The sequence below is a fragment of the Homarus americanus genome, unplaced genomic scaffold (genome assembly GCF_018991925.1).
Source record: "Homarus americanus isolate GMGI-L3 unplaced genomic scaffold, GMGI_Hamer_2.0 scaffold34921, whole genome shotgun sequence".
Taxonomy (NCBI): Eukaryota; Metazoa; Arthropoda; class Malacostraca; order Decapoda; family Nephropidae; genus Homarus; species Homarus americanus.
The window spans coordinates 24,391,532-24,418,731 of record NW_024741901.1 but is presented as its reverse complement, the minus strand read 5'-3'; the positions used below and the strand labels follow the sequence as shown (position 1 = coordinate 24,418,731).

General features: G+C 46.3%; 1 protein-coding gene across 1 annotated transcript in view; it reads right to left on the bottom strand.

The window, feature by feature from the left end:
• Window positions 1-660: 660 nt before the first annotated feature.
• Window positions 661-27,200, bottom strand: part of LOC121876152 (nascent polypeptide-associated complex subunit alpha, muscle-specific form-like) — a 69,050-nt gene continuing 42,510 nt past the window's right edge. Inside the window, exon 4 of the mRNA XM_042381089.1 lies at window positions 661-939. Coding sequence (XP_042237023.1) covers window positions 661-939 — 279 coding nt within the window. The remainder of the gene's footprint in view (window positions 940-27,200) is intronic.

The following is a 27,200-nucleotide window of genomic DNA, read 5'->3' as shown; positions in this document are numbered from 1 at the left end:
AATTATATTATATATGTATGACGGTGTAGGCCTATAGGTTTTCTCGACTCGAAGTAAAACTATTAAGGTAAAAGTTGTGTACTAAACCGACCGTATATGCTGCCGGTGTCCATGTAGATAGCTAAATAAAAAATGTTTCAATACAGAGGTAGCAGAGCGGTGTAGGCCTATAGAGAGACAGCTGGTGGCCTAGGCCTATGAGGGGAGTGTCTGGGAAGAGGAGAAGACACACACACACACACCAGGAGGCACCACCTGTGTCTACCTGGTGGCGGCATAGTGTGTGTGTGTCTTGTTACGCCCCGCAGTGTTCCTACCCGCCCACACCACCCACCCACCCAGACACAGGTGTATCTTTCACACCCACCTGGCGCCCTCTGTAAACACCGCCATGTTCTCCACTCAAATTGGATGAACAAACTCTACCTTAACGACCCTCTCAGCAACCATCAATACTAATTAAGAGGCGCCCCACATCACCAGCCGGGGGGTAATGACTCAGCCTTGTGTCCCAGCTGATGTGAGACGTGTTAGCCACAGTTATAGGACGGCCATATACTCTGTAAGAACCACTGGGAATCGATTTCTCCGTCGTGGCTAAAGTGAGTCAGTTGGATGCTTCTCACAGCTTTAGTTAAGAGGATCCAAATTTGTCTTAGCTTAAGTGACTCCAGGCTCAGGTCTTGGGTCAGGTCTTAGCTCAGGTCTTGGGTCAGGTCTTAGCTCAGGTCTTGGGTCAGGTCTTAGCTCAGGTCTTGGGTCAGGTCTTAGCTCAGGTCTTGGGTCAGGTCTTAGCTTAGGTCTTGGGTCAGGTCTTAGCTTAGGTCTTGGGTCAGGTCTTAGCTCAGGTCTTGGGTCAGGTCTTAGCTCAGGACTTGGGTCAGGTCTTAGCTCAGGTCTTGGGTCAGGTCTTAGCTCAGGTCTTGGGTCAGGTCTTAGCTCAGGTCTTGGGTCAGGTTTTGTACTATATTACACAACATGATGATGGATTAGTGAGGGCGATAATACCAAGGTTGTTTGTCTGTTACTGTAAAGGACCACACACACACACACACACACACACACACACACTAATATGCATATGATAAAGAAACTAAATTTTCATATTTTTTGTCTCCTATTCTCTCTCTCTCTCTCTCTCTCTCTCTCTCGTCTAGTGCCACTCAGCCATTCACCCGGGTGTGGGATACGCCTCCAAGGTCGTTTGTATTGGTAACTGTCAGGAGTGATGCTGGCAGCTGTCATGCCACGCTGCCCACCTCACCAGCATGCCTAACCCACTATCCACTTTACCCAACCCACCATCCACTCTATCCAACCCAAAACCAGCATGCCTAACCCACTATTCACTTTATCCAACCCAATCCACTCTATCCAACCCAAAACCAGCATGCCTAACCCACTATTCACTTTATCCAACCCACCATCCACTCTATCCAACCCAAAACCAGCATGCCTAACCCACTATCCACTTTATCCAACCCACCATCCACTCTATCCAACCCAAAACCAGCATGCCTAACCCACTATCCACCTTATCCAACCCACCATCCACTCTATCCAACCCAAAACCAGCATGCCTAACCCACGATCCACTTTATCCAACCCACTATCCACTCTCCTTTTTACTTAACCCAAGAGGAAGAAGAACAAGAACAAGAAGATAAAAAGGATGAAGAAGAAGAGGAGAAGAGGAAGGAGAAGAGGATAAAAAGGAAGAAGAAGAAGGTGAAGAAACAGCTGACTACGAGACAGATCGACCTCCAAGACTAAAGCTCCCCACCCAGACACTTGGCCGCCACAGCTGAGACACGACACAATCACCTGAGTGTCTCATACTTGAAGGGCCTCTCCCACCCTCCACCACACTGCTCCATTCTCACCCTCCAACACCACACCCCTCCACCACACTGCTCCATTCTCGCCCTCCACCACACTGCTCCATTCTCACCCTCCAACACCACACCCCTCCACCACACCACACCGCCTCCACCACACCACACCGCCTCCACCACACCAACACCGCCTCCACCACACCACACCGCCTCCACCACACCCTTACCGCCTCCACCACACCACACCGGGGACAAGCGACAACACACCTATCACCCTATACTGTCCTGTGATGCTCTAATTACCACACCAGGTAATGTAGAAGCCAGGTAAACAGTTCTGGGTTCTTTAAGAGTGGCAATTTCAGGGCCCCCAGTGTGTATGAGTGGGGGGATGTCCTAGTGAGTGGGTTATGTTCTTCTTATATTGATTGCTTGTTGTTTTATTTTCTTCCAGAAGTGATACCCATGAGGTTAGAGTGGGAGGTACAATAGAGTGGGAGGTAAAAACAGAGTAGGAGGCACAATAGAGAGATGGGAGGTAAAACAGAGTGGGAGGTACAATAAGTGGAAGGTAGATACCCAGCCATGCTACCCCTCAACACAACACAGTAACCCCCCCCCTTCTCCTTATTCCCTCACCGACTTCCACGGCCGGATGTAGTAGTCCGTGGGGTGAAAACATAACAAGCCCCCTGGCGGAAGGACTGTGTCAAAACAAGAGGCTCACGGGCGACGACGACGACAACAACACACACACACACACACACACACACACACACACACACTTAAAAATATTTATCTTATCAACTTTCTGTAAACATCTACAAAAAATAATCCTCTACCCAATGTTTACAGAGGAGCAATACAGTATTACAGGACCTTACAGTATAACCCTCCCCCTGAACATACTGTACCGTACTGTAACACAATCAGCTGTTAGCCTTGGTATAGCAGGAGTTCCGGCCATTGTCGTTAGGTGAGCCGGACCTGGTTACCCCCATACAACATACTACATAATCTCACATACTACATACTTCTCACATACAAGGAAGGAAGGCAGGAGAGAAAGAGGAATGAGGAAGTTGAGGGAGGGAAGAGATGAAGGAGGATTAAGGAAAGAAGGTGAGGGAGGGAAGGAAAGGAGGTGTGAGGAGGAAGGAGACTGGGTGAGGAAGAGAAAGGAAAGGAGCAGTAAGAGGAATTAGGAGCGACAGAAATGAAAAGGGGAGAGCGAAGAGGGGAAGGAAGAGGAATGAAAAATGAGAAGAGATGGTGAGGAAGGGAAGGAAGCCTGACAAGCAACTGAAGGGAAACAAGAGGAAGTGAAGGGCATCCGGGCATCTCTGGGCATCTCTCGTGTTTATTATGGCGCCGTAATTAATGCCACAGATGCTTCCTCTCTTCCTCCTGGTCTGGTTGTTGATGATACTGTTCCTACCGTGTTGTTGTTGTTGTTGTTCTATTGGTGTTGCTGCTGTGGTGTTTTTGTGTTGTTGCTGGTGGTGGTGTTGGTGGTGGTGTTACTGGCAGGTGCTAATGGTACTGTAAATACTACTATTACTACTACTATTACTACTACTGTTCTGTGTGGGGCGGGGTTGTGGTGGGGTCGTTGTTGCAGTAGAGGTGATGGTGTTTACATCTGACTGGGGGAAGATGGCGGCACGTGGTCTGCTGTTTATCATTCACATGTGGGGGCCATAAGGCTCTATAAGCCCCACCCCACTAACCTAACCTAACCTAATCCAACCTAATCCAACCTGACTAAACCTAACCTAACCTAACCTAACCTAACCCCGACTAAAATCCTAACCTACTAACGCATCATAAATTCAACCAACTCTAAGCTAACCAACAATATAACCACACACACACACACACACACACACACACACACACACACACACACACACACACACACACACACACACACACACACACACACCTGCCTAAGACCACGAGTGAGTATATTATGCATCTCTACATGTGTACTCAAGCTCAATAAACAACACTGACTATGCTGCCACCCTACCCATGTACACACACACACGCACGCACACACACACACACAGGAGGGAGGGAAACCACAGAGGTGTGAAGGAGAAAGTGGGGGGAGGGAAGGAGGGAACGAATGGAGGGAGGGAGGGAGGGAGGGAGGGAGGGAAGCTCAACATAGCTTAACAGGGATCCTTCATGACTCACCACGTCGGCTGTCACCGCATCACACCTCCGTCACTCGCGCTACACCTTCGTCACTCACGTCACACCTGTCACTCCTCCGTCACCACGTCACACTCCGTCACCGCGTCACCTCGCCACACCTCCGGGTCACCACGTCACACCACCGTCACTCGCCACACCTCCGTCACCACGTCACACCACACCGTCACTCGTCACACCTCCGTCACTCACGTCACACCACCGTCACTCTCGCCACACCTCCGTCACTCACGTCACACCACCGTCACTCTCGTCACACCACCGTCACTCGCGTCACACCTCCGTCACTCGCGCCACACCTTCGTCACTCACGTCACACCTGTCACACCTCCGTCACTCGTCAAACCACCGTCACCATAATCATTCCTATTACATCACCTAACCTCTAACTACTGTATACTCGAAGTGCTCGTTAAGCAGCCCTCGTTAACCCCGAGTGATAACATAACGAGTGGTGGTGGTGGTGGTTGATATCACTCCCAGAAAGAGCTGGTTAGTCATATTTCTTGTTCTTCTTCTATTATCGGACAATGACCCTCCCTCCTTCCCTTCCTCCCTTTCCTCCATCTCTCTCTCTCTCTCTCTCTCTCTCTCTCTCTCTCTCTCTTCTTCCTTCCTCCATCCTCATCCCTCCCTCCCTCTCTCTCCTCCACTTCTATCCTCCTTAAGTATTACCCATTCTTCCCACACCTCCCATGTTTAGTCTCCAAGCAGGGGAGGGGGGGGTGGATTCGCCATAAGTTCTTATATGGTTCTCAAGGAAACAGGTAAATACTGGCAGGTGAAACACGATGGGGGTGATGAGGTGATGAAGGGGTGATGAGAGGGGTGAGGCAGTTACGAAGGGGTGAGGGGGTGATAGTTTGATGGGGTAATGAGGGGGAAGACGAGGCTACGAGGTGGTGAGAAAGAATAACAATACAGCCCCTCTCTCCCTCCTCCCCATCCCTCCTCCCCCCCTCTAAAAAAATCCTGCACAATACTTCTCATACTAAACATACACGAACTATTTAATTATTACCGTCCTCAGGTGTGTGTGTTTACCTGTATATACAATGACTGCTTCTTAATTAACACATCTACCTGTTATCGATACCATTATTTTTCCTTTTTAGTAGAGGAGTGAGTTTAGTTTAAAGGAACATCTGGTGTTACTGTATACTGAAAAAGATTGATAAATTATTGGAATACATTTGACTACACACACACACACACACACACACACACAATAATAATAATAATATCACACACACACACACACACAGTAACATACGTACATGTGACCTTGGAATACTGTGTGTCATGAAGCGTCTATCTACTCCTCTCTCCTTACATCTTTCCTTCACCTCCCTATCCACTTACCTTTCCCTCCCTCACTCCCCTCGACCTTGCAGTACCACCCCCCCTCTGCCTTGCTCCCTCAGCCAACACAGGGAGTACTTCCAGGTTCAAGTACTGTGGACGAGGCAGAAGAGAGGAGGAGGAACAAGGAAGGAAGAGGAAGAGTAAAAAGAGGGCAAAGGAAAAAGAAGGGAAGAATTGGAGGAGGAGGAGGGAGAGTCACGTGGTAAAGGTGAATTAAAGGAAAGAGAGAGAGAGAGAGAGAGAGAGAGAGGGCTGGTCAAGGGTTGATGAAGAAGAGAGGAGGGGAGATAAAGTGGGTGTTGGGGAGTGGGTGTAGTTGTAAAAGGTGTAAGCCCGGGTGTAGTGGGTGTGTATCGTAGGTGGGTGTAGGTGTTATATGGGTCACCTTGCTTGGGGGAGGGGGGGGGGAGAGGAAGAGAGTGATGGAGGGGGAGAGTGTAGTTGCTCAAGCCGGCAGACCAGATCAGACCAAAGCCGGTCGAGGACTGAGCAGAACTCGTCCTCCACCCACCACTGCCACCCTCACCCACCCCCTCCACACCATGGCCTCCAATGCCCCATGATACCCAACCCATGAAGCCCACTCACGCCCATACACCCCGCCCTGAACACCAAATACAGGTCAAAGGATCATAAGGAGATCAGGAGTGTGTATAGGAGTGTGAAGGATGGGTGGCAGGATGGCTGGCAGGAGTGAAGGACCCCAGGCCAAGTATATACGTTGACCCCTCGGCTGACTGCCTCGCCTCACCCCTCCTTCTCCTCCCGCGACCCACAATGCACTGCGTCCACACTTCACCACCACTATCACCATCACACCTCCCTCCCTGCCTCCCTTCCCTCTCACAGCTTGTCTAGGAACCTTAAACTAACCTAACCTAACACGGCCCTGGAGTCTTCTTACTAACACTCCCAATGGCTAAACTTGACAGGTAAGGACAGAACACACCTGGGTATTAATTACAGGTATGGTATCTAATTCTCACAGGTGACCACACTATCACCATACTCAGACACAAACAAGACTCCTACAGCAGCCGACTCGTAGGATGTAGTGAGGTTTTGTATCTACTTTGGTTCAGGTAGGACTACTATACCTGTGAGCTACGTCTCAAACTACGACACACGGGAGGCGGCTGAGGTCCCTACACACTACAAACACTCCCTGTAAACTTGACACCTTCCCTAACACCACAAACTGACGTATGAATCTTGTTTGCAATCTGCGTATCGTAGCTCAAGTGGTTATAGGTTAGGTTAGGTTACTGATATTTCGTATTGTTCACATCAAGACACATATATATATACCTGTTCTTAAGGTACTGGTGAACTCTGGTCAGGTGTGCACGGTGCACCTGTGACGCGTGACTGTGATCTTAATGGTGCAGAGAGACCGGCCACTCACCAAGCATCACCACCTCCTGCTCCTACACCACGCCACTCAAGGTCACCACCTACACCACACTGAACCCTTTATATATAGAACTAAACAAATAATGTCATTGAAATACTGTGTAACATTCAGTGCCATGATATCCTGACAACAGGGGTTAATTATTATGACCCGTTGTAAACCATAACCTGTAATCCTTATGTGCTACCGCTCACAGGATGAGTGTGGGGTGCACAATAAACTAGCCACTGTAAGCGGGGGAAAAAAATCACCACACCACGTCACTCACCACCACCACCACCACCTACACCATACCAAGCATCACCACCACCTCCACTACCTCCAACACCACGCACCAATCAAGGCCACGGACAACAAGTCAAGTCACCAAGATTATCTATTTGGTTAGGTGAGGTTAAGTTAGGTTGTTTTAGGTTAGTTTAGGTTAGGTTGCTTTAGGTTAGGTTAATCCGTCTATTCGTCACCTAATCCTAGTCTCCTTGATCCAACCCTTACAACACGAGTCAACAGATAAAATAAAGAGTGAAGGAAAAAACAACTATGTTTTCCCCGAAAGCTGTTGACGAGTGAGGAAACTGCCACTTGAAACGACTACCAATGACGTCATCAACCTCCCGTAAACTGAGGTCATCTTCGGATATGAGAGAAGAAGAAAAAGAAACAGAAGAATAATAAAGATGAAGAATTAGACGAAATAAAGAAGAATAAGAACAACACGGACACAGGAGAGAGGAGTCAATACAGTATGGCGCCTCACCCAGCCAAAACAACAGCAGTTTTAAGTGAGAGGTGATGGATAGTGGCCCAGTGCAGGAGGCTCATCTTACACCCTTTAATCCGGTAACGTGAACCTCCTATAATCCGGTAACGTGAACCTCCTATAATCCGGTATCTTCATCTACCAAAATCAGGGAAAACGACCCTATAATCCGGTAAATCGAATCTCATATAATCCGGTAAATTGAATCTCATATAATCCGGTAAAGCAATTGAACAAAGATCCGGTATAAATAGTCCAACAAGAACCCCGTTAAAACAATCCTACAGACCCCGGTAAGTCGATCCCCCACACTTGAAAAGCAACAGTACACCTGAAGGTCAGACAACACCAGGTGAGTCAACCTTGTAGCAAGATATACCTGCACCTGACGAAGAAGAAGAAGAAGAAAAAGAAAGAAGAAGAAGAAGACAAGAAGAAGACGAAGAAGACAAAAGAAGACAAAGAAAGAAGAAGAAGAAGAAGAAAAAAAAAAAAAAAAAAAAAAAAAAAAAAAAAAAAAGAAGAAGAAAAAGAAGAAGAAGAAGAAGAAGAAGAAGAAGAAGAAGAAGAAGAAGAAGAAGAAGAAGAAGAAGAAGAAGAAGAAGAAGAAGAAGAATGTAAAGAAAATATATAAAAAGAAAGAATAAATAAGAAAGAAAATTGAAGGAGGAGGAGGGAAGGGAGGAAGTGTTTGTAAACTGTCCATCTTTTAGGACCAATTTGTAGGTGTTGTTGTGGAGGTAAAGTGGTGGCCGAGACGCCTTAATGAAGCCCAGGTGAGTGGTGCAGGTCAGTGTGTACACAAGACGGTGTGTACACAGGTATGTACACCAACCACCCACGTTGTCGACACCCAGGAACAGACAGACCCGTGGAGACACCGTTAGTACACACACACCCCATACAACCTCCACCTCTTTCCTCAGTTCTCTCAACACTTCCACAATCACAACACCTCCAACAACACCACCCACTAGATGTTCTATAGAATCTATACAGAAGTTAGTTTATGCCTGGTAAGTATGTTGGAGGAGATGTTGGAGATGTTGGAGGAGATGTTGGAGGGAGTGTTGGAGGGGTTCAGTAAACATATTGAAAGAGTAATAAAACACACCATCTGTCTCCTCGTAACACATCGTAGACAACATTGAAATACACAAGAGTTATTATGCATAGGTTAAAATACAACAACAACAACAACAGGAGGATGAATGGGCAATATGCAACAGCAACAGTACGTAACAGTAATGTGTATCTGTAAAATATAAAAAAGTACTCATCAACAGTACACAACGGTAGGATACAGCAACAGGAGAGCTACATAACAACAGCACTACAGGAGACAGGATCATCTCACCCTCCCTCCCGCGAGCTGTGAGTTGCGGGGACACTGCTAAATAAAGTACTCAATAGGGCCGCTCTGGGAGGAGGGGGAAGGGGAGAGGAGGGGGAGAGGGAGGGGGAAGGGAGAGGGGGAAGGGAGGGAGGGGAGGGGAGGGAGGGAGGAGGAGGGAGGGAGGGGAGGGAGAGGAAGGAATGGGGGGAAGGGAGAGAGGAGGGAATGGGGTGAATGGTGGGCAGGGAGGGGTGAGAGAGAGAGAGAGAAGAGGTGAACTATATTGAGGGAAGAGGGAGGGAGGGGGACCGTGAAGAGCAAGAGCAGTAGTAGTAATAGCAGAAGGAGTGAGGGTGTGTTGGGGGTGCTACAAGAGGTGGGGGGGTAGAGTACTGTCAGGAGTACTGTGTGAGAGTACCCAAGATTCTCAGCAACGCTACAAGGCTACAACAGCACTACATAAACCCAGGAGTCCACACCGCCGTCCACTACTATACCAGCGCTCCTCCTCTCTACTATGACAACAACACCACCACCACCACCACCAGTAGCAGCAAGCTTCTCCCTCCCCTCCCCTCCCCTCCCTCCTCTCTCTCTCTCTCTCCCCCACACCACTGCCAGACAGTACTCCCTCACCACAGTACATCAGGTATTACCAAACCTAATCCATCATCAACCATAATTTTTACACCGGACAATATTTACAGACGAGATTTCCAGATTAGTTGACGCGCCATATTTGTTTTAACCTATTTTTTGGGGGAGGGAGAAGGGTTAATAAAAATCGACTTTGTGTTCATAGGTTGGATGGGTGGATAGGTTGCAACGTGTGGCAGCCAAGAGAGTGGGTGACAATTTTCGTCTATGTGGATAATTTATGTGGCGCTGTTTACGAAATTCTGTTTCATTTAGCATGTGATACTGTCTGTGTCTTGGTCTGTCTTGTAAAGAGACAGTAGCGTGTGGCTGTTAGGTAAACAGTAAGTGTTCATATACAGCCTATGTGTACAGTGTAAGTATGTATCTATGTATGACCAACCCATCGTGTATGTTATGTATGCACGGTCACTGTGGTCATGTACACGTGGTTTACATACATGACGTGAGCCGAGTCAGTCAGCCAGAGGAAAATAATTGTTAAACCTTACCATTGTTCCACCGTCGGTCACAACACGACTGATGGTCCACGTACGACGGTAAGCGGAAACTCACTCACGAAGATAAACGGACGGACGGACGGACACAAAGACAAACAAACAGACAGAGACAGAAAGACAGAGATATAAAGACAGATAAACAAACAAAAACACAGACAGACAGACAGACAGACAGACAAGCTCTTTAAATTGTAGGTTAGTGTCATTAAATAAGTAACTCATTAGCATAAAAGACTGGCACTGAAACTAAGACGGCTCTGAACATACATACTGTACATACATACATACTGTACATACATACATACATACATACAGACATACATACATACATACATACAGACATACATACATACATACATACTGTACATATTATTTACGACCATTGTAGTATTTTTCTATTTCTTTTTATATAACATGCTTCCATATTTCCATATTATTCCTGTAATGATGTGTTATATTTACTATTATATATTCTAGTCACCTTAACCTGTGCTGTTAAGGCTTTAACTGTATTATTTGTTCAACATTTTGTATTGTAACCAGCATTCTTTGTTCTCTAACGACCATCTATCGTTAAACGACCACCGGCGGGTCGCGTGGCGGGAACCGACCTTATATAGGACCCACCAACTGACGGGTTAGTTCAGTCCTCTTGTCATACAGTTCACATCCTTTGAGTGCCTCATCACCTGTTAGTTATATTCATTTATTTGTGTTGTTCCTGTCGCCACCAATGTGGTATATCTATGTGAGTACCTATTTATGTCTCTGTTTTGTCCATCAGTATTTGCTTAGTTACATTTAAGTAATTCAGTGTTGTTTTCACGTTAGTTAATTTCATTGATAGTTTTATGTTTATGCAGTGTTAACGTAATCAATGCTTTATTATTATTCTTTAGATGTTTATGTTTAGTATCATTTGTCTTAAAAGTTTCGATGGTGAATCAATTTGTTGTGACAGCCTACGAGGCTCTTTATTGTGTTAATATTTAATTAATTAAATTCTTAAAAGTTTTACTTAATTTTTATTCCCTTTTAATTTACTTCACTTTTTTTGTTTGGTTACGCCTAGAACCTGGATATTTAAGTAAATTAAGAGACGGCGTAACAATATATACATACATACATACATACATTTATGCATGCATACACAACACATAACCTAACATCCCAGGTATCGTAAAGGTATTTAATCCACAGGTGAAATAAACTGAGGTGTCTAATCTTCAGGTGATCCTCTAATTAGTAAAAAAAATACAACCCTTTAATTAACCCACAGGTGAGACACAACAACCTACTGGGTGTTGTGTTTATGTCCAGTACAATAATAAGACCCTCCAGTTATTTACAATTAATGGGTCAAATTATCTCCTGATTAAAGAAGCCTTAAATTATAAACACCTGATCTAATTAAATACCTTATTAACACGTCCACACCTGTAGTAGTGAACTTTATTAAACCAAAATATTAAAACTTTTTAAAGGTATTTATTTTCCAGGTCACAGGTAGATAGTATCTCACCTGGTCAACCGGCGAGAGATAATTAACTTAACCTGGTGTTATTGGTACACACACACACACACTCTATCTGGATTATGCACACCACTCACCTTCCACTATAACCTCCTATTCATTATACATATTGTGACATTTTAAAACGCAAAGACTCTACACAAGCCGTACAGGTGGTGACGGAGAGCCTCACAGCACACCATTGAGGCTACTAAGAGGCACAGACACACCTTTATTTAGATCAAGTCAACAGAGACGGTAAAAAAAAGAACGAGAGAATTACGTCAGTGAAGAGTAGAGAGAAAGGTGTGAGGAACAATGGGTGGTGGTGACTGGCTGCCTTAACAATAACCCCTAGAAAAAGGTAAACAAAAGACCCTCACACACCCGCCCTACAGTACAATAGTTATACCACCTCCTCCTGCTGAGTGACGGTAAACGAGACAGGTAGGGTGGGGCAGCAGAGAGACGCAGGGCTGGTGGTTGAACGAGTGGTAGTTGGTGGCAGACACGGGTGGTGGCAGTGATGGTGATAGGATGAAAAAAAATAATCTCCCCACAATATAAGACCCAACCAAACACCTTAAATAAACAATATAATCAAGCCGTGAGACATCCTCCTTAATCAACAAAACCAAGTCATTCTCCAACTCTCGAGGATTAACTACAAGTAATCCTTGAGGTGAGGATCTTATGAGGGACAGACAACACTTCTCACCACTACACCATCCTAACCATGTCACTTTATACCATCACCATTACACCATCACCATCACACCATCAGGAAAGGCGAGGGTGACGCAGGTGGGGCGTGGCCTTCACCTATATCAACACACCTCCACTATATTAATATATGACCTCCAACACCTGGGTTTGTTTGTGTCCATGTCCTAAGGTGAACACACAGGAGGGATGGAAGGAGATCAGAGACAGGACGTGGGATAGGAAGGAAGGAAGGGTGATGAGAAGACTTAAGTGGCAGGCAGGGAAGGGAGAGTGAGGAAGGAATTAAGAGAGATATAAACCTGGGCACCACTCCTGAGAGAGAGAGAGAGAGAGAGAGAGAGAGAGAGACCCATTACTCGCCTCAGCCAGCCACAAAAACACCTTTATATCACGATTCCCGGCTTACTACCGTGAAGGGGTGGGAGGGAGGGAGAAGGTAGTGGTTTGTGGGAGGTTGGCTGACTCATTAACCTAACCTAACTTGCCTAGCCTAGCCTAGCCTAACCTAGCCTAACCTAATCTAACATGAAAGTTTTGAGTCCTGAAGGATTAAATACGAGTATATGAAAATTAACTTTACTAACTCTAAGCCATCGTACTCAAGGGGTTAAAGTCATCGTACTCAAGGGGTTAAGTCATCGTACTCAAGGGGTTAAAGTCATCGTACTCAAGGGGTTAAGGTCATCGTACTCAAGGGGTTAAAGTCATCGTACTCAAGGGGTTTAAGATTCAGCTAAAATTCCAGTTCTCGTTCTCTCTGAGTCGCTTGTTTCCGCGATCTTTCCATGACAGTTCCAGGACAACTATTACTTCCAGGAGTCTTCCAGGATTTTCAATGACTGGTGGTGGTGGTGGTGGTGGTAGTGGTGAGTAGTAGTAGTGGTGAGGAGAAAGAAGAAGAAGAAGAACTACCAATGAGAGAGAGAGAGAGAACAATAAACTAAGACTTTTAATGATAATCAATAGACAGAGAAACACACGGACCAACTTCATGAATATATTTAGGCTAAAATGGCGACTCATCTGCACACACACACACACACACACTCACACTTAAGTCTGCATTACCTATTCCACCACATACTAATTACATACGACTCCACCACACCCAACCCTCCACCTACCTTTCCTTCCCACCACACCCACCTCCACCAGTCTATCACCCCCCCCCCCCCACCACCTCACCCCCACCAGTCTATCCACCCCCCCTCCCCTACCACCTCACCCACCCAACCCTCCCACCAGTCCCCCCCCCACCCCCCACCACCCACCCCCCATCACCCCCCCTCCCACACCCCTTCCACCCACACCCCCACCCTCCCACCAGTCATCACCACCCCCTCCCCTCACCCCTCCACCTACACCTCACCCTCCACCAGTCTATCACCTACCCCCCTCCCTCTACCACCCCTTCCACCACACCCAACCCTCCCACCAGTCTATCACCCTCCCTCCCTACCACCCCTTCCACCCACACCCCACCCTCCCACCAGTCTATCACCTACCCCCCCCCACCCCTTCCCCACCTCACCCTCCCACCAGTCTATCACCACCCCCCCTCCCTCACCACCCCTCCACCACACCCACCCCTCCCACCAGTCATCACCTCCCCCCTACCACCCCCTCCCACAGTCTATCACCTACCCCCCTCCCTCAAGGTCACACTAATACTACCACTAACATATCACCACTACGACACCTCAGTAGAGCACATAAGTCACAGTTAAGAGGTCGAAAATAAGCATGTATCTTCACCTCCTCCTCCTCGACCTCCAGCTTACTCCTTTTTACTCGACCTCCAGCTCATTCTTCTTTACTCGACCTCCAGCTTACTCCTACTTCTTACTCGACCTCCAGCTTACTCCTACTTCTTACTCGACCTCCAGCTTACTCCTTTTTACTCGACCTCCAGCTTACTCCTACCTCTTACTCGACCTCCAGCTTGCCTCCTACCTCTCATTCGACCTCCAGCCACACACTCTAGAACCAGTACCCTATCACGTCCACCGAATAACTACAGGTACTGCTGCTAATAACATGTTATGATTGGGAGAAGAACAGTACCAAGGATTTCGGCTCTCTCTCTCTCTCTCTTGTTTATCTCATTCCCTACCTTACTCTCTTTATTCTGGCTTTATCTAATTATCTTTATCTCTCATTTTCTCTCCCTCCTCCCAGTGTGTGCAAGAGGAGGCCCAAGGTGGTGAGGTGAACACACATCAGCCAGACTAACACAGGGTAGACGCATCTCAGTCCAGTCTTAACTAATCCACGAGTTATGGGTCATGTCAGGGTTAGGGTAGGGTAGTTAGGTTAGGTTAGGTTGGTTAGGTAGGTTCAAAGACGTATAATTATAGTGTGTGTGTGTGAAGACATACATATACAGCCCAATTCTGAAACATCGCCTTAAAAAAATAGATACAAAAATGTTTGAAAATGCTAAACCCACACACACACACACACACACACACACACACACACACACACACACACACACACACACACACACACACACTGTAAAAAAGTAGCTACGTAATGACGTCACACCACCCTGTAGTAAACAAAAGGTATTCAAGGGTTTAATTAAAAAAAACTACACCTCCAGTCGGCCACTTCATTAGCACTCACCACAGGTACCACAGGTGAAGGAGGCGCTGTAGGTGGTAAACAGTCTCTCTTACCTGTAACAAAGGGAGAGAGAAATCAATCAGTGGAGCCCAGGTAAAGGTGTTGTTGGGAACAGGTGAGAGAGGCTGGTAGTTATTACAACATTGGCTGACTGTGACAATCCTATTCTCACCTGTAAATTGTCTTGACTTTACTGTATATAGTAAAACAAAATCCTAACCTAACCTAACTTAACCTAACCTGACCTAATAATATAAGTACATCCTTATCACAGCTGGGTCAACTGGGAGTGGCCTAAAGCGCGAACCAGTGACCCTCGGGGACTGAAGTTGAGCGTTGTATCCACTCGGCCACCACACCCCGCTTACTGAGGGGAAGTGGACGGTGGTAAAGAGGAAGGAGGAGGGAAGGAGGAACAGTAAGAGTGGAGAATAAGTGAGGGAGGGAGGAGAGAGGGAAGAAGGAGGGAGGGAGGGAAGGAGGGAGGGAGGGGTAGGGGTGTGTAGTGTCACTGTGATGATGATGATGTTATTGAGGTAAATTTCTAACAGGTGGATCTACCAGGCTCGCTCTCTCTCTCTCTCTCTCTCTCTCTCTCTCTCTCTCTCTCTCTCTCTCTCTCTCTCTCTCTCTCTCTCTCTCTCTCTCTCTCTCACTACTACCAGTCTCTCTTCCTCACTATCTTATCACTCCCACCATTCTTCCTTCCTCTGTTATCTGTCTTTCAGGTTAACGATAAGAGAGAGAGAGAGAGAGAGAGAGAGAGAGAGAAAATAAGCTAACACAACTTAGAAGTGAGGAGGGAAGAGAAGGCGAGAACTGATACAATAAACAGAGAGAGATGAAAGGTCACAGGATTAAATTAGGAGAAGTCAGGGGTCAAGGGTCAGAGGTTAACGAGGCTGTAACTTTCAACTGCAGTCAACTACTTTGCATACATAACTACATGATTAAATACACACGACGTACATACATTAACACCTTCTTGTGTGGTGCTCTTACACACACACACACACACACCACACACACACACACACACACCTGTAATTCACGTATTGATATATTGTCAGTCTAAGGCAAGGCCCTTGACAAGGTAAAGGTAAGGCAAGGCAAGGCAAGGTAAGGTAAGGTAAGGTCGTGGTGGTGGGCGTAGTAATGTAGAGATAGCGATGACGACAGTGGCTATGAGACATGGGATGGGCGTGGCTATGAGACATGGGATGGGCGTGGTGACGGTGTGTAGGGCGGTAACGTCTGAAAGGTGGGTGTGGTGGTCATTATATCGAGAGAGAGAGTATGACCTTCACCATGACCAGTATCACCATCATTATTACGGGGTCTGCACTATCATTATCAAGAAGTTCACCACAATCTTCATTATCCCTATCACCATCATCATTATCACCAAAATCACTACCACCACCATCACAATAATCACCACTACCACCATCGTCACTACCACAAAAAATCACCATCACAAAAAAATACCACTAAACTACCAATTCTTAAACAATCAGGTGAAAATGCAGGTGTGTGTGTGTGTGTGTGTGTGTGTGTGTGTGTGGCCGTGTTGAACCACACCCATCGCGTGCACACCTGCCCTCATTATCAACACCCCCAATATAACTTTCAGAACGTATCAAACTCATCAGTCAGTTCTCTCGTCAAAACGTCACCATAAGGTTAAATTAAGCTAAGTCACGGAGTTAATGTTAAAATGGCGACAGATTAACACCAAGACTCTACCTTAATTAGATACGTTCACTCAGCGTCAGTTAGGAGGTAAAATTGAAGGTGATTAACACACACACACACACACACACACACACACACACACACACACACGCTAAGTCGTATAGTCCGTACCATACGTCTGTCTGTATGTTATTATACTATATCTACATCTCTGCCTCTCAACCTTTATACATACACATACATACATACATACATACCATCACTACGACAGCTCCTTTACCCCCGCAGGAGGAAGTGGCTGTTTTTTATTGGGCCTCCCTACATCCTTGTGTAAGGTGAAGCGCAGAAGCGTTTACAGCCCAACCTTATGACACGGTATCCCCTCACCCCTATCTCCCCCTCACCACCTGTACCCCCACACCTGAGCTCAAATGACCCCCTAATGAGAATATTCACCTTAGATCACATATAAACTTCAGGTACGGCAAAGGTAACACAATACAAACAAATAAACTAATAAATAAATAAAATAAATAACTAAATGAAATAAATAAGAGATTGATGGTGAGTAGGACGGCCATCTTGTGCTTCACTTTACTTTGAGGTCTATTCTCGTGCTTGGAGGTCTCTCGCCAGGCCAGGAGCTCTCAAAGTTTGTACACCTAGGAGGAAAGTTGCTGAGCTGTTGGGGACGACTTTATCACTTGACATTCCCCTTCTCTACCTCCCTCTTACTCTACCTCTACCTCCTCTTACTCTACCTCTACCTCCTCTTACTCTGCTCCTCCTCTCGTCGCCCTACTTTTCTTCCTCCTCTTATTCTTCTTAACCCTCCTCTACTCGTCTTCCTCCCCCTTTCCCTCTTGTATCTCCCCCTCACTCTACCACCACCACCACCTCACCCTACACCACCACCACCACCCTCACCTTACACCACCACCACCACCCCTCACCTTACACCACCACCACCACCCTCACCTTACACCACCACTACCACCCTCACCTTTACCACCACCCACCACCCTCACCCTACACCACCACCCCTCACCTTACACCACCACCACCACCCTCACCTTACACCACTACCACCCCTACACCACACTGTACTGTATTACGTGAGATGATAGTGTATGGTGTATGTATTTTGTTATGTGGCTGTGTGTGGACCAGGATGGGTATAAACACACACACTCATGTCTGTCTGTTTATTAAGGCAACACAACAGTGCGGAAATACGTGACCGGACCTCAGACGATATTTTACAGCGATTAAACTGGTAAACAACAACAACAACACCGCCACAAAACCAAGTATCTCTCACCAATATGTCATGGGTTCGAGTCCTCCTTGCTCAGGACACACATGAGAAGGGTGTTTTATTTCTGTGTTGAATCTCATTAACCTCCTCCTCCTCCTCTTCCTTGTTTGCACTTATTTCTCTTCTCACCTTTTCTCTCACCCCCACGTTCCTTATCTTCTCTCATATTTCCCTTCTTTCCCTCTCTCTTCCCCCTTTCCACCACCTCTCTCAACACTTATGTCTTCTTCCTCCTCACATCTTCCTTATTCTATCTCACATCCCTCCTACCACCTCCCGCCTCCCTCCACCCCACACCTGCCCACACAGAGTAATTACCTATTGTCAACACCTGTAATAGTTCTGTCTTACCTTGGCATTGTAATTAAGGGTCTGGTCAAATAGGCCCCACAGTCCTAATAGACCCCAACAATGAGTCTTGAATTATTTGCTATTAATATCTCCATCATTTTAATTATTATTATTATTATTATTATTATTATATAATTTTTTCTTCACATGTATTTACCTTTCGACTCTGTGTGTATGTATGTATGTATGTATGTATGTATGTGTGTGTGTGTGTATGTATGTGTGTGTGTATGTATGTGTGTGTATGTGTGTGTGTGCGTGTGTGTGCATATCCGTAATATAAAACAAACCAGTCAGGCATTCCGCCAGCCAAGGATTCCCATTCTAGATTCTCTCGGGGAAATTCCCATCACCAGCCATTCCAAGAGACGCGCCTCCAGGAATACAAATACTCCCCCTATCCCCTCCTTCCCCACACCCCTTCTCCCACCCCCAACCCTCCCCTCCTCCCCACCCTTAACCACTCCCCCCACCCCTCCTCCACCCTTAACCCTCCCCAACCCCTTCTCCCACCCTTAACCACTCCTCACTCCCCCACCCCTCCTCCCCCACCCCTTAACCACTCCCCACCCCCTTCTCCCACCCTTAACCACTCCCCCTCTCCCCCCACCTCCTCCCCCCACCCTTAACCACTCCCCCACCCCTTCTCCCCAAACACTCCTCCTCCCCCACCCTTAACCACTCCCCCACCTCCTCCCCTCCCATCTCTCCCGGTCATCAACAAAACATATAAATGTAATAACTTTTGGTCGTGAACACAAGTTTTCAGTTTTTATTTAAATTCATTCAGGTTTGTATTAATCTCATTTGTATGTTTGTTTACTATTTTCAAACGTATTGGTGGATTGAAAAATTGATTCGTTTATGACTTGGTTATGTTAGGTTAGGTTATGAGAGGCTTGGTTAGGTTAGGTTTTGTTAGGTGAGGTTAGGTCAGGTCAGGATAGGTCAGGTTACGTCAGGATAGGTTAAGTTAGGTTAGATTAGGTTAGGATAGGTCAGGATAGGTGAGGTTAGGTCAGGATAGGTTAAGTTAAGTTAGGCAATAGGTCAGGATAGGTTAAGTTAGGTTAGATTAGGTTATGTTAGATTATAAACCCATATAAATTAGCAGGTGACAGTGGGCCACAGGAGAGCGGACACAACCAGACATCATCCTCACTGCGTCACGTTGGTTCTGGGTAATTCCTGCCAACACACTTTTCTTCCCTTACGTTCCATTTTACACTCTTAACTTTAGTTAGGAAGTAATTACTGTACTAATTTTGTCCTCTATATCCTGTGACTAATTCTCTTTTGTGTGTATATGTATGAGTGTGTGTGTGTGTGTATATGTATGTGTGTGTGTGTGTGTGTGTATATGTATGTGTGTGTGTGTGTGTGTGTGTATATATGTATGTGTGTGTGTGTATATGTATGTGTGTGTGTGTATATATGTGTGTGTGTGTGTGTATATGTATGTGTATATGTATGTATGTATGTATGTATGTATGTGTGTGTGTGTATGGGGCCCTCAAGTACCTCTGGTGGTCCACCTCCACACAATACAATACCTCCTCTACCACAAGTGTCTCTTCACACACTTTTAGCTTGGGTTGGGTTAGCTTGGGTTGGTTGAGCTTGGGTTGGGTTGGCTTGGGTTGGGTTGGGTTGGCTTGGCTTGGGTGGGTTAGAGGAGCTTTATGGTTTAATAATATCACAAAGTTCGTGTATGTCAGACGGAGGTACGGACGGTCAAGGCACCAAGCTATGGAGGACTTCCCCCACACACACAGCTATGGGATGGGTGAGGGGCAGAGGGAGAGGCCAGATAGCGCCCAGGAAGCTTTGTCAACAGTAAGGACTCTAGGATCTTTCATTCAGCTTAAGGATGTGAACACTTGATGGTGACGATGGTGTGTAAAGGTCACACTAACCACCACTACTACTATTACTACTAGCCAACACTACCACTATTTATACTACCACCCACCACCACTACCACCCACTACTACTGCCACCATTAACTTCTACCAGCTAACACTATCACAACTACTACCAACAACCACTATCATACTAGCACTACAACCATCCAAAAATATCATTGGTCCTATAACCACCACCATGAGAGAGAGAGAGTCATCAGGTAAACAAAGCCAGGCCTCCAACTACCCCCTTAACAGCCCAATTCCCAGTACGATTATACTTACCAATATCAGGAAGGATTAAATCACATATTCCTCACTAATACATCACCCCGAGGCTATCTGTCAGTGTGTGGGAGGAGGAGATGGTGATAGGAAGAAGGAAAGGGAGGAAGGAGATGGAGAAAGAGGAAGGGAGATACAGTATAAGAGGAATTGAAGTGGGAAAATGACATGGAGAAATGAAAAAGAAGGAAGAAAAAAGAAAGGAAGGAAAATTTCACACACACACATGTATCTCGTCTCTGAGAATCAGTCTTTGTGTCATGTCCTAATTTGAATGAGCCAGATATCACTAATTACTGGGATTATTTTACAACCCTCTGATAATCTAAGGTGGTGGTGGTGTGTGGTGGTGATAGTGGTGGTGATATGTGGTAGTGTGTGGGGTGAAGTGGTGGTGATATGTGGTAGTGTGTGGTGTAGTGGTGCTGATATGTGTGTGTGGTGATAGTGGAGGTGATATGAGGTAGTGTGTGGTGGTGATAGTGTGTGGTGGTGATAGTGGTGGTGATATGTGGTAGTGTGTGGTGGTGATAGTGGTAATACTGGTGGTGATAGCAGTAGTGGTGGTTATGGTGAAGTAGTGTGGGTAGTGGTAGTAGTGATGGAGGCAGTAGTGGTGGTGGGGGCGTGAGAACCAGTAACCAGTTGTACGAGGTAAACACGGATCATGTTAATTAACTGACAGACTACCTCCAGGAGAGAAAGGTAAACACTAGTGAGAGAGAGAGAGAGGGAGGGGGAGAGGGAGGGAGGACAAGCAACATGATGAGGGGTAAAGGTGTGAAAATATCTGGCTCATTAAACCCCTTGGGTACGATGATATAACCCCCATGAGTCACCAAGACCTAGAGGTGGTGGGTGTAGATCACGGATACACCCTTACACACTACACCCGACACCATACCTCACACTCCCCTACACTCTCCCCCTACATAACACAATCGTCTATTAATCACAACCTAACCTAACCATCAGCCAACCATGTACCCTCCCCCTTCCTTGCTACACCACCACCCTCCCTCTCAACCTCTCTCCCCACCCTCATCCCTGTATACCCCCTCCCTCCCCTCTACACACCCTCCCTCACCCTACAACACCATCGAGTGCTAATGAGGTCGTCCCATACGGCAGGTTCCCACGGCTTACACCCTCTCCACCTACACTACACCCATAGCAACCCTCCCCCACCCACCATCATTACCTCCCCAACATACAGTCACCCCCACCCACCCCTACAAGAGGACCCCAGCGTCTCCCCCTCACTCCCCCACTCCGGTTGAAGGGTGGCAACCTTACCCTCCCAACACCACCTCCTCCCGCCACGCCCCTACAGGAGGCGACACAATAGGAGTGGCTGCAGAAGGTCGTGTAGGGTCCCCGGGTGGGTCATCTGACCTGACTTACGGCATTACCACCCGGAACACCGACCATTTTAAGGGGTAGTTATTCTGCCACCCAGTTCCTGCCACCCTCCTGCCACCACCCACCCCAACTACTACCATTCACCACACCCAGCCATTAGGTGGTGGTGGAGGCGGCAGTTTAAGAGAATAACAGTGGCGTCAGTAAAGTGTCTCAGATGAAAGGTGAACAAGATACAGCAGTAATGTTCACGAGAGAGAGAGAGAGAGAGAGAGAGAGAGAGAGGTAATTGTTGTGGTGGTGGTAGAGGTAGGGTAAGAGGATCGTTCAGTTAAGAGGCATCAATACATCACAAGAGTGGGGTGGTAGTAACACACACACACACACACACACACACACACACACACACACACACACACACACACACACACACACACACACACACACACACACACCCATCAACACGTCACTAGGGGTCGACAGTAATCTGATTCCCGGAAGATGTTCATTCATTGTCCATGGGATTACCTGAGTCCCGCCGTCAGTACCACAGCTGCAGGCGCTGCCAGAGGGGGCTTAAGGGGTTACGGACGGCTTTACAGGGCCCAGGAGATATAAAGGGCGCCAGGTGATACTAAAATAGGTACAAAGAGACGACAGATGGTGTTAGGTTAGGTTTAGAGGGATCAGGTGGTGCTATGGGTGATATAAAGAGACGACAGATGGTACAAAGACAGGTAAAAAATAAGCCAGATGGTGCCAGGTGAGCATGAAAGGTGTACAGATAAGTTTAAGAAGTACCAGCTGGTGCTACAGTAGGTTGAGGAGCGTCAGATGGTTCCAGGACTGATGTAGAAGGTGTCAGGTGGTGCTAGAGCAGATATGAGGCGTTACAGATGGTGCAAAAATTGGTTTAATGGAGCCAGGTGGTGCTGGAGAGACATAAAGGGATAAAAGATGGTGTTAGTTTAAGCTGGTGAGTGACAAGAGAAGGTGTGTGTGTGTGTGTGTGTGTGTGTGTGTTTGAAGATGTACATAAGCATGCCATCAAGATAACTCATGAATGTAAGGCGCGACACACACACACACACACACTGTCACGTCTCATTGTGAAAGGAGACGATTTTAGCCTCACGCTCCATCTAGTCACTCTACTTGATGGTGACGGTGATAGTGGTGGTGATGGTGACGATGATGTGACTGTTTTGCCGATCACCCCCCCCCCCTAGCAATGTTACACTCCTATCCCCTCCCACCAGCTGCTGACCTCTCGCCCAGCTGGTGTCCTGAGGTCCTCCTACACACTACCAGCTGGGGGGGTCAACACATCCTTCTTCACTGTCACATCCCAAATGAAAAATGATTTGGGTATTTATGGTGTGTTGTGGTGATCTGACCTTAAGTACATGGTTGTGTAGTACTGTGTATGATGATTTGATCCCTTGAGTACAATGATACTGTACTCAGGAGACATAAGGTCATCGTACTCAGGAGCTTAAGCCACCTTCTCACAATTGAGTGTTTGAAGTGGGCATTACATCGAGTAAATCTTTCTCCGTCAGTGAGTGAGTGAGTCAGGTACACTACACAGGTCTCTCTCTCTCTCCCTGGTATTTGCCTCTGGTTCACCTGCGGGTCATTAATTACACCTGGGATAATTATTAATCAACTTTACCTGTGTGCACGTGGGGGCAATTTGTCAGTGGCTGTAGGGAGACCCATGACCCGAGGGGGGGGGGGGCTTAATTCTAATGGTTAGGTTAGGTTTAGTCAGGAAAGGGAGGATTACGTTACGTTGAGTTTAATTTGGGTTTGGTTAGGTCAAATTAAACGCACCTGACCTGACCTATTAGATTTAATGGTCCTCAGTGCCAGTGGTTCCTAATCCCAATACATCAGTCTCATGTTACTGATCCCCTACTTCATCTCCTCCCTCCCCCACACCGCCCCCACACCCCCCACAACCTCATTTATTCAAGTTCAGCTTAATGGTGGCGGATCATCGATCGAGCGAGGTTTAAATTGTTCACTTCCATCCCCGGAGTGAAGGTGGTGCGTGTGTGTGTGTGTGTGTGTGTGTTTCTCCACAACACCTCACCTAACCCACACAAGACTCTACCATTATATCAGGGTTGAGGGACTCAGACACGCTAAAAAATATACTTGGCCCATACTCCCAGCCCCACGCCTTCAGCCCCGCCCACACACCCAGCCCCACGCCTTCAGCCCCGCCCACACACACAGCCCCACGCCTTCAGCCCCGCCCACACACACAGCCCCTGGCCTTCAGCCCCGCCCACACACAGCCCCCCGCCTTCAGCCCCGCCCACACACACAGCCCCGCCTTCAGCTCCGCCCACACACCCAGCCCCCGCCCAGCCCTGCCCACACACACACAGCCCCGCCTTCAGCCCTGCCCACACCCAGCTCAGCCCCGCCCACACACCCAGCCCCCGGCCTTCAGCCCCTGCCCCCCACACTCCAGCCCCCCCGGCCTTCAGCCCCGCCCACACACACAGCCCCACGCCTTCAGCCCTGCCCACACACCCAGCCCGGCCCACACACACAGCCCCACGCCTTCAGCCCCGCCCATACACACAGCCCCCGCCCACACACCCAGCCCCACGCCTTCAGCCCCGCCCACACACCCAGCCCCGCCCATAACTTCGTCTCAATAGGGCGGGACTGAACACTACACAAACCCAACCTGAGGAATAAATAAGATACTTCCTTCACTTTACTCTATTGGCCAAGAGAAGAAAATCGAAATAAACTGGAAATAAAATAAATACACAAATATATTCAAAATAAAACGAATAATATATAATATTTGTTTAAATTAATGGAATAAAACAAAATAAAATATAAAATGTTAAAAATTAAACCAAACTGATAATAAAAAATAAATAAAAAATAAAATAAAAATAACCACAATAAAAACTGACAGACACAAACATTATAAACAAAAAACAAACAAACAAACAAACACTATAAACACAATACCTGAGATAGTCACTATAATCAACAGGTTTATTTCAATTAAGAATTACAGGTGAAAAAAAATGAGAGACGGTATTTTGTATGGAAGAGAGAGAGAGAGAGAGAGAGAGAGAGAGAGAGAGAGAGAGAGAGAGAGAGACCTTAATATCATACGTCACTTGACCTCGACACATTAACACACGTACACAAAGACCCGTATTTCTTAAAGTATCGTTCAGGTGACACATACTTATCTCACTTAAACGCTAAGACACATCCTCAAACAATTTATCCATTAACTATCCCTCGTAAGTGAGAAATACAAGAAATTATTTAAAAATGTTTGATAATTAGTAGTAACAAGGGTCGTATTACAGAATTAACTACTGTACTATCATTAACAGCATGCCCGGTACAGTAGGGTCACCCAGTCACCTCTAATCACATCATATTAATCCGTTTTTAACCGCTAGTTTGGTCTCATTAACCTTACCAGAACAGCATCCGGAAATGACCGCCACCACCGGTCACCTCAAGGGGTCGGGCCTGGTGGAGGGTTGCCAGACAGTGTTAACCCCTCCTCCCTCTTTCACCCCTATCCTTATTACCATCTTTATCGGTAATTCTTCGTGATCCACATATTTAAATGAGTAATAACGTAACTATTATAATTATGTAGGTAGTTAAGAGGTGATTGAAGCTTAGTCTTGTGGTTTAAAGTGTAAAAAAAATGTCATATTTGGAAGTAAGTTTTTGCTTGCTGAGTCAACCCTCAAGATATTCTTTTTTTCCATTTATTCCTTTTACTAATATTATCATGGGACTCATACATTCATATATACATCAACTATGATTTAATAATGAAGTTAGATATACCGTTAGTGTTTTATAGGGTTAAAAGAGGTGAGGTTTGGGAGTGTGTGTGGGTGAGGAGTTGCCAGGTGTCGTCAGAGTGTGTGTTTGTCTAGTTCATTTAACAGTCTCCAGGAACACTTACCACAGCATTAGACGACTGATTTAACTTTCCATTTTATACCTTTAAATGTTTATAATAACTAACGGTAAATATAACTTAAAATTCAGCCCAAAAAGAGTATATATACTGTATACGTGACTAATCTTTTCAATTTTAAATATAGATTTAACTCATTCACTCTTTAAAAAAAATCAAACAATTAACTTTATAGGACTAAAACATTGATGAAAAACTATCTATCGTACACCAATAAAGGAGAAGTTGTAGTAGATTATTCACAACTTTGTCATAAAATTATTCACTTAAAGTTATAAGACTATTGACTTTTGTTATAAGACTTTACACTCAATATCCGCCACGTAACAATGCTCATACTTCAACAATAAAGGTTCTATTATCAAGCACATTTTACAAGGTCTTACTTCCATTACAGAAAACACAGAAAAAACCGGTTTAATAAAGTTGCAGTTGTTATTATGTTGCACCTAAACGTAGTGTCGATATGTATACAGTAGTTCAAATACCCCACCAAAAAATTCAAATCTAAGTACTTTTGTAATGAAATGTCTTTTTTGGTTGTGTACTCGAGATGTGATTATTATTATTATTGTTTTTTAATCATTATTCTAATTAGTTTTTAGGGTGGTGGTATTATTAAACAACTTCAAGCACCTAACACACTAACATTAGGTGAGGTAAGGTAAGGGTATGACTGAGTCCCTCCCTGCCTGGCCGCCCCACATTCTGCACCGTTACTTACACCGGGACCGTCAGCCACCCCTTCTTCAGCTTACCTGGGCACCGGGTACTCAAACACGTCTTAATTTTTCTCCATGCGAGGATAAGAACAAGAGCGTTTAGTTACGGCAGAGTCTCAGTGTGTAAAATCAAGGAGGTATTTGTATACTTTTGGGGGAGTGGGGGTTGGTGGTGGGGGAGGGATAGGGAGGGGGGATATGGAGTGAGGGTGAGGAGGGTGGTAGGGGAGTGGGGATAGGGAGGGGGGATAGGGAGGAAGTGAGGGTAGGGAGGGGGAGTGAGGGGGGTTAGGAGAGGGTGGCAGGGTAGGAGGGGAGTGTAGTGTTACGTGAGTCAGACCAAGAGTCTCATACCTCCAGTTAAGGGAAATAGTTGAGACAAGAAATTTTGGGAATCCACTTTTGTGTTGTCTGTCTCTCTCTCTCTCTCTCTCTCTCTCTCTCTCTCTCTCTCTCTCTCTCTCTCTCTCTCACCCACATCAGCTGAGGAAATGTGTTTACATCAGCTGAGTCCTTTGCAGTGGTGCCACATGTTCAAGTCAGCTGAGAGGAGCAGTGTTGCCAACATACAGTACTATGGTCCAAGACACAGTGTTACCACAACCTTAGTCAGGGGTC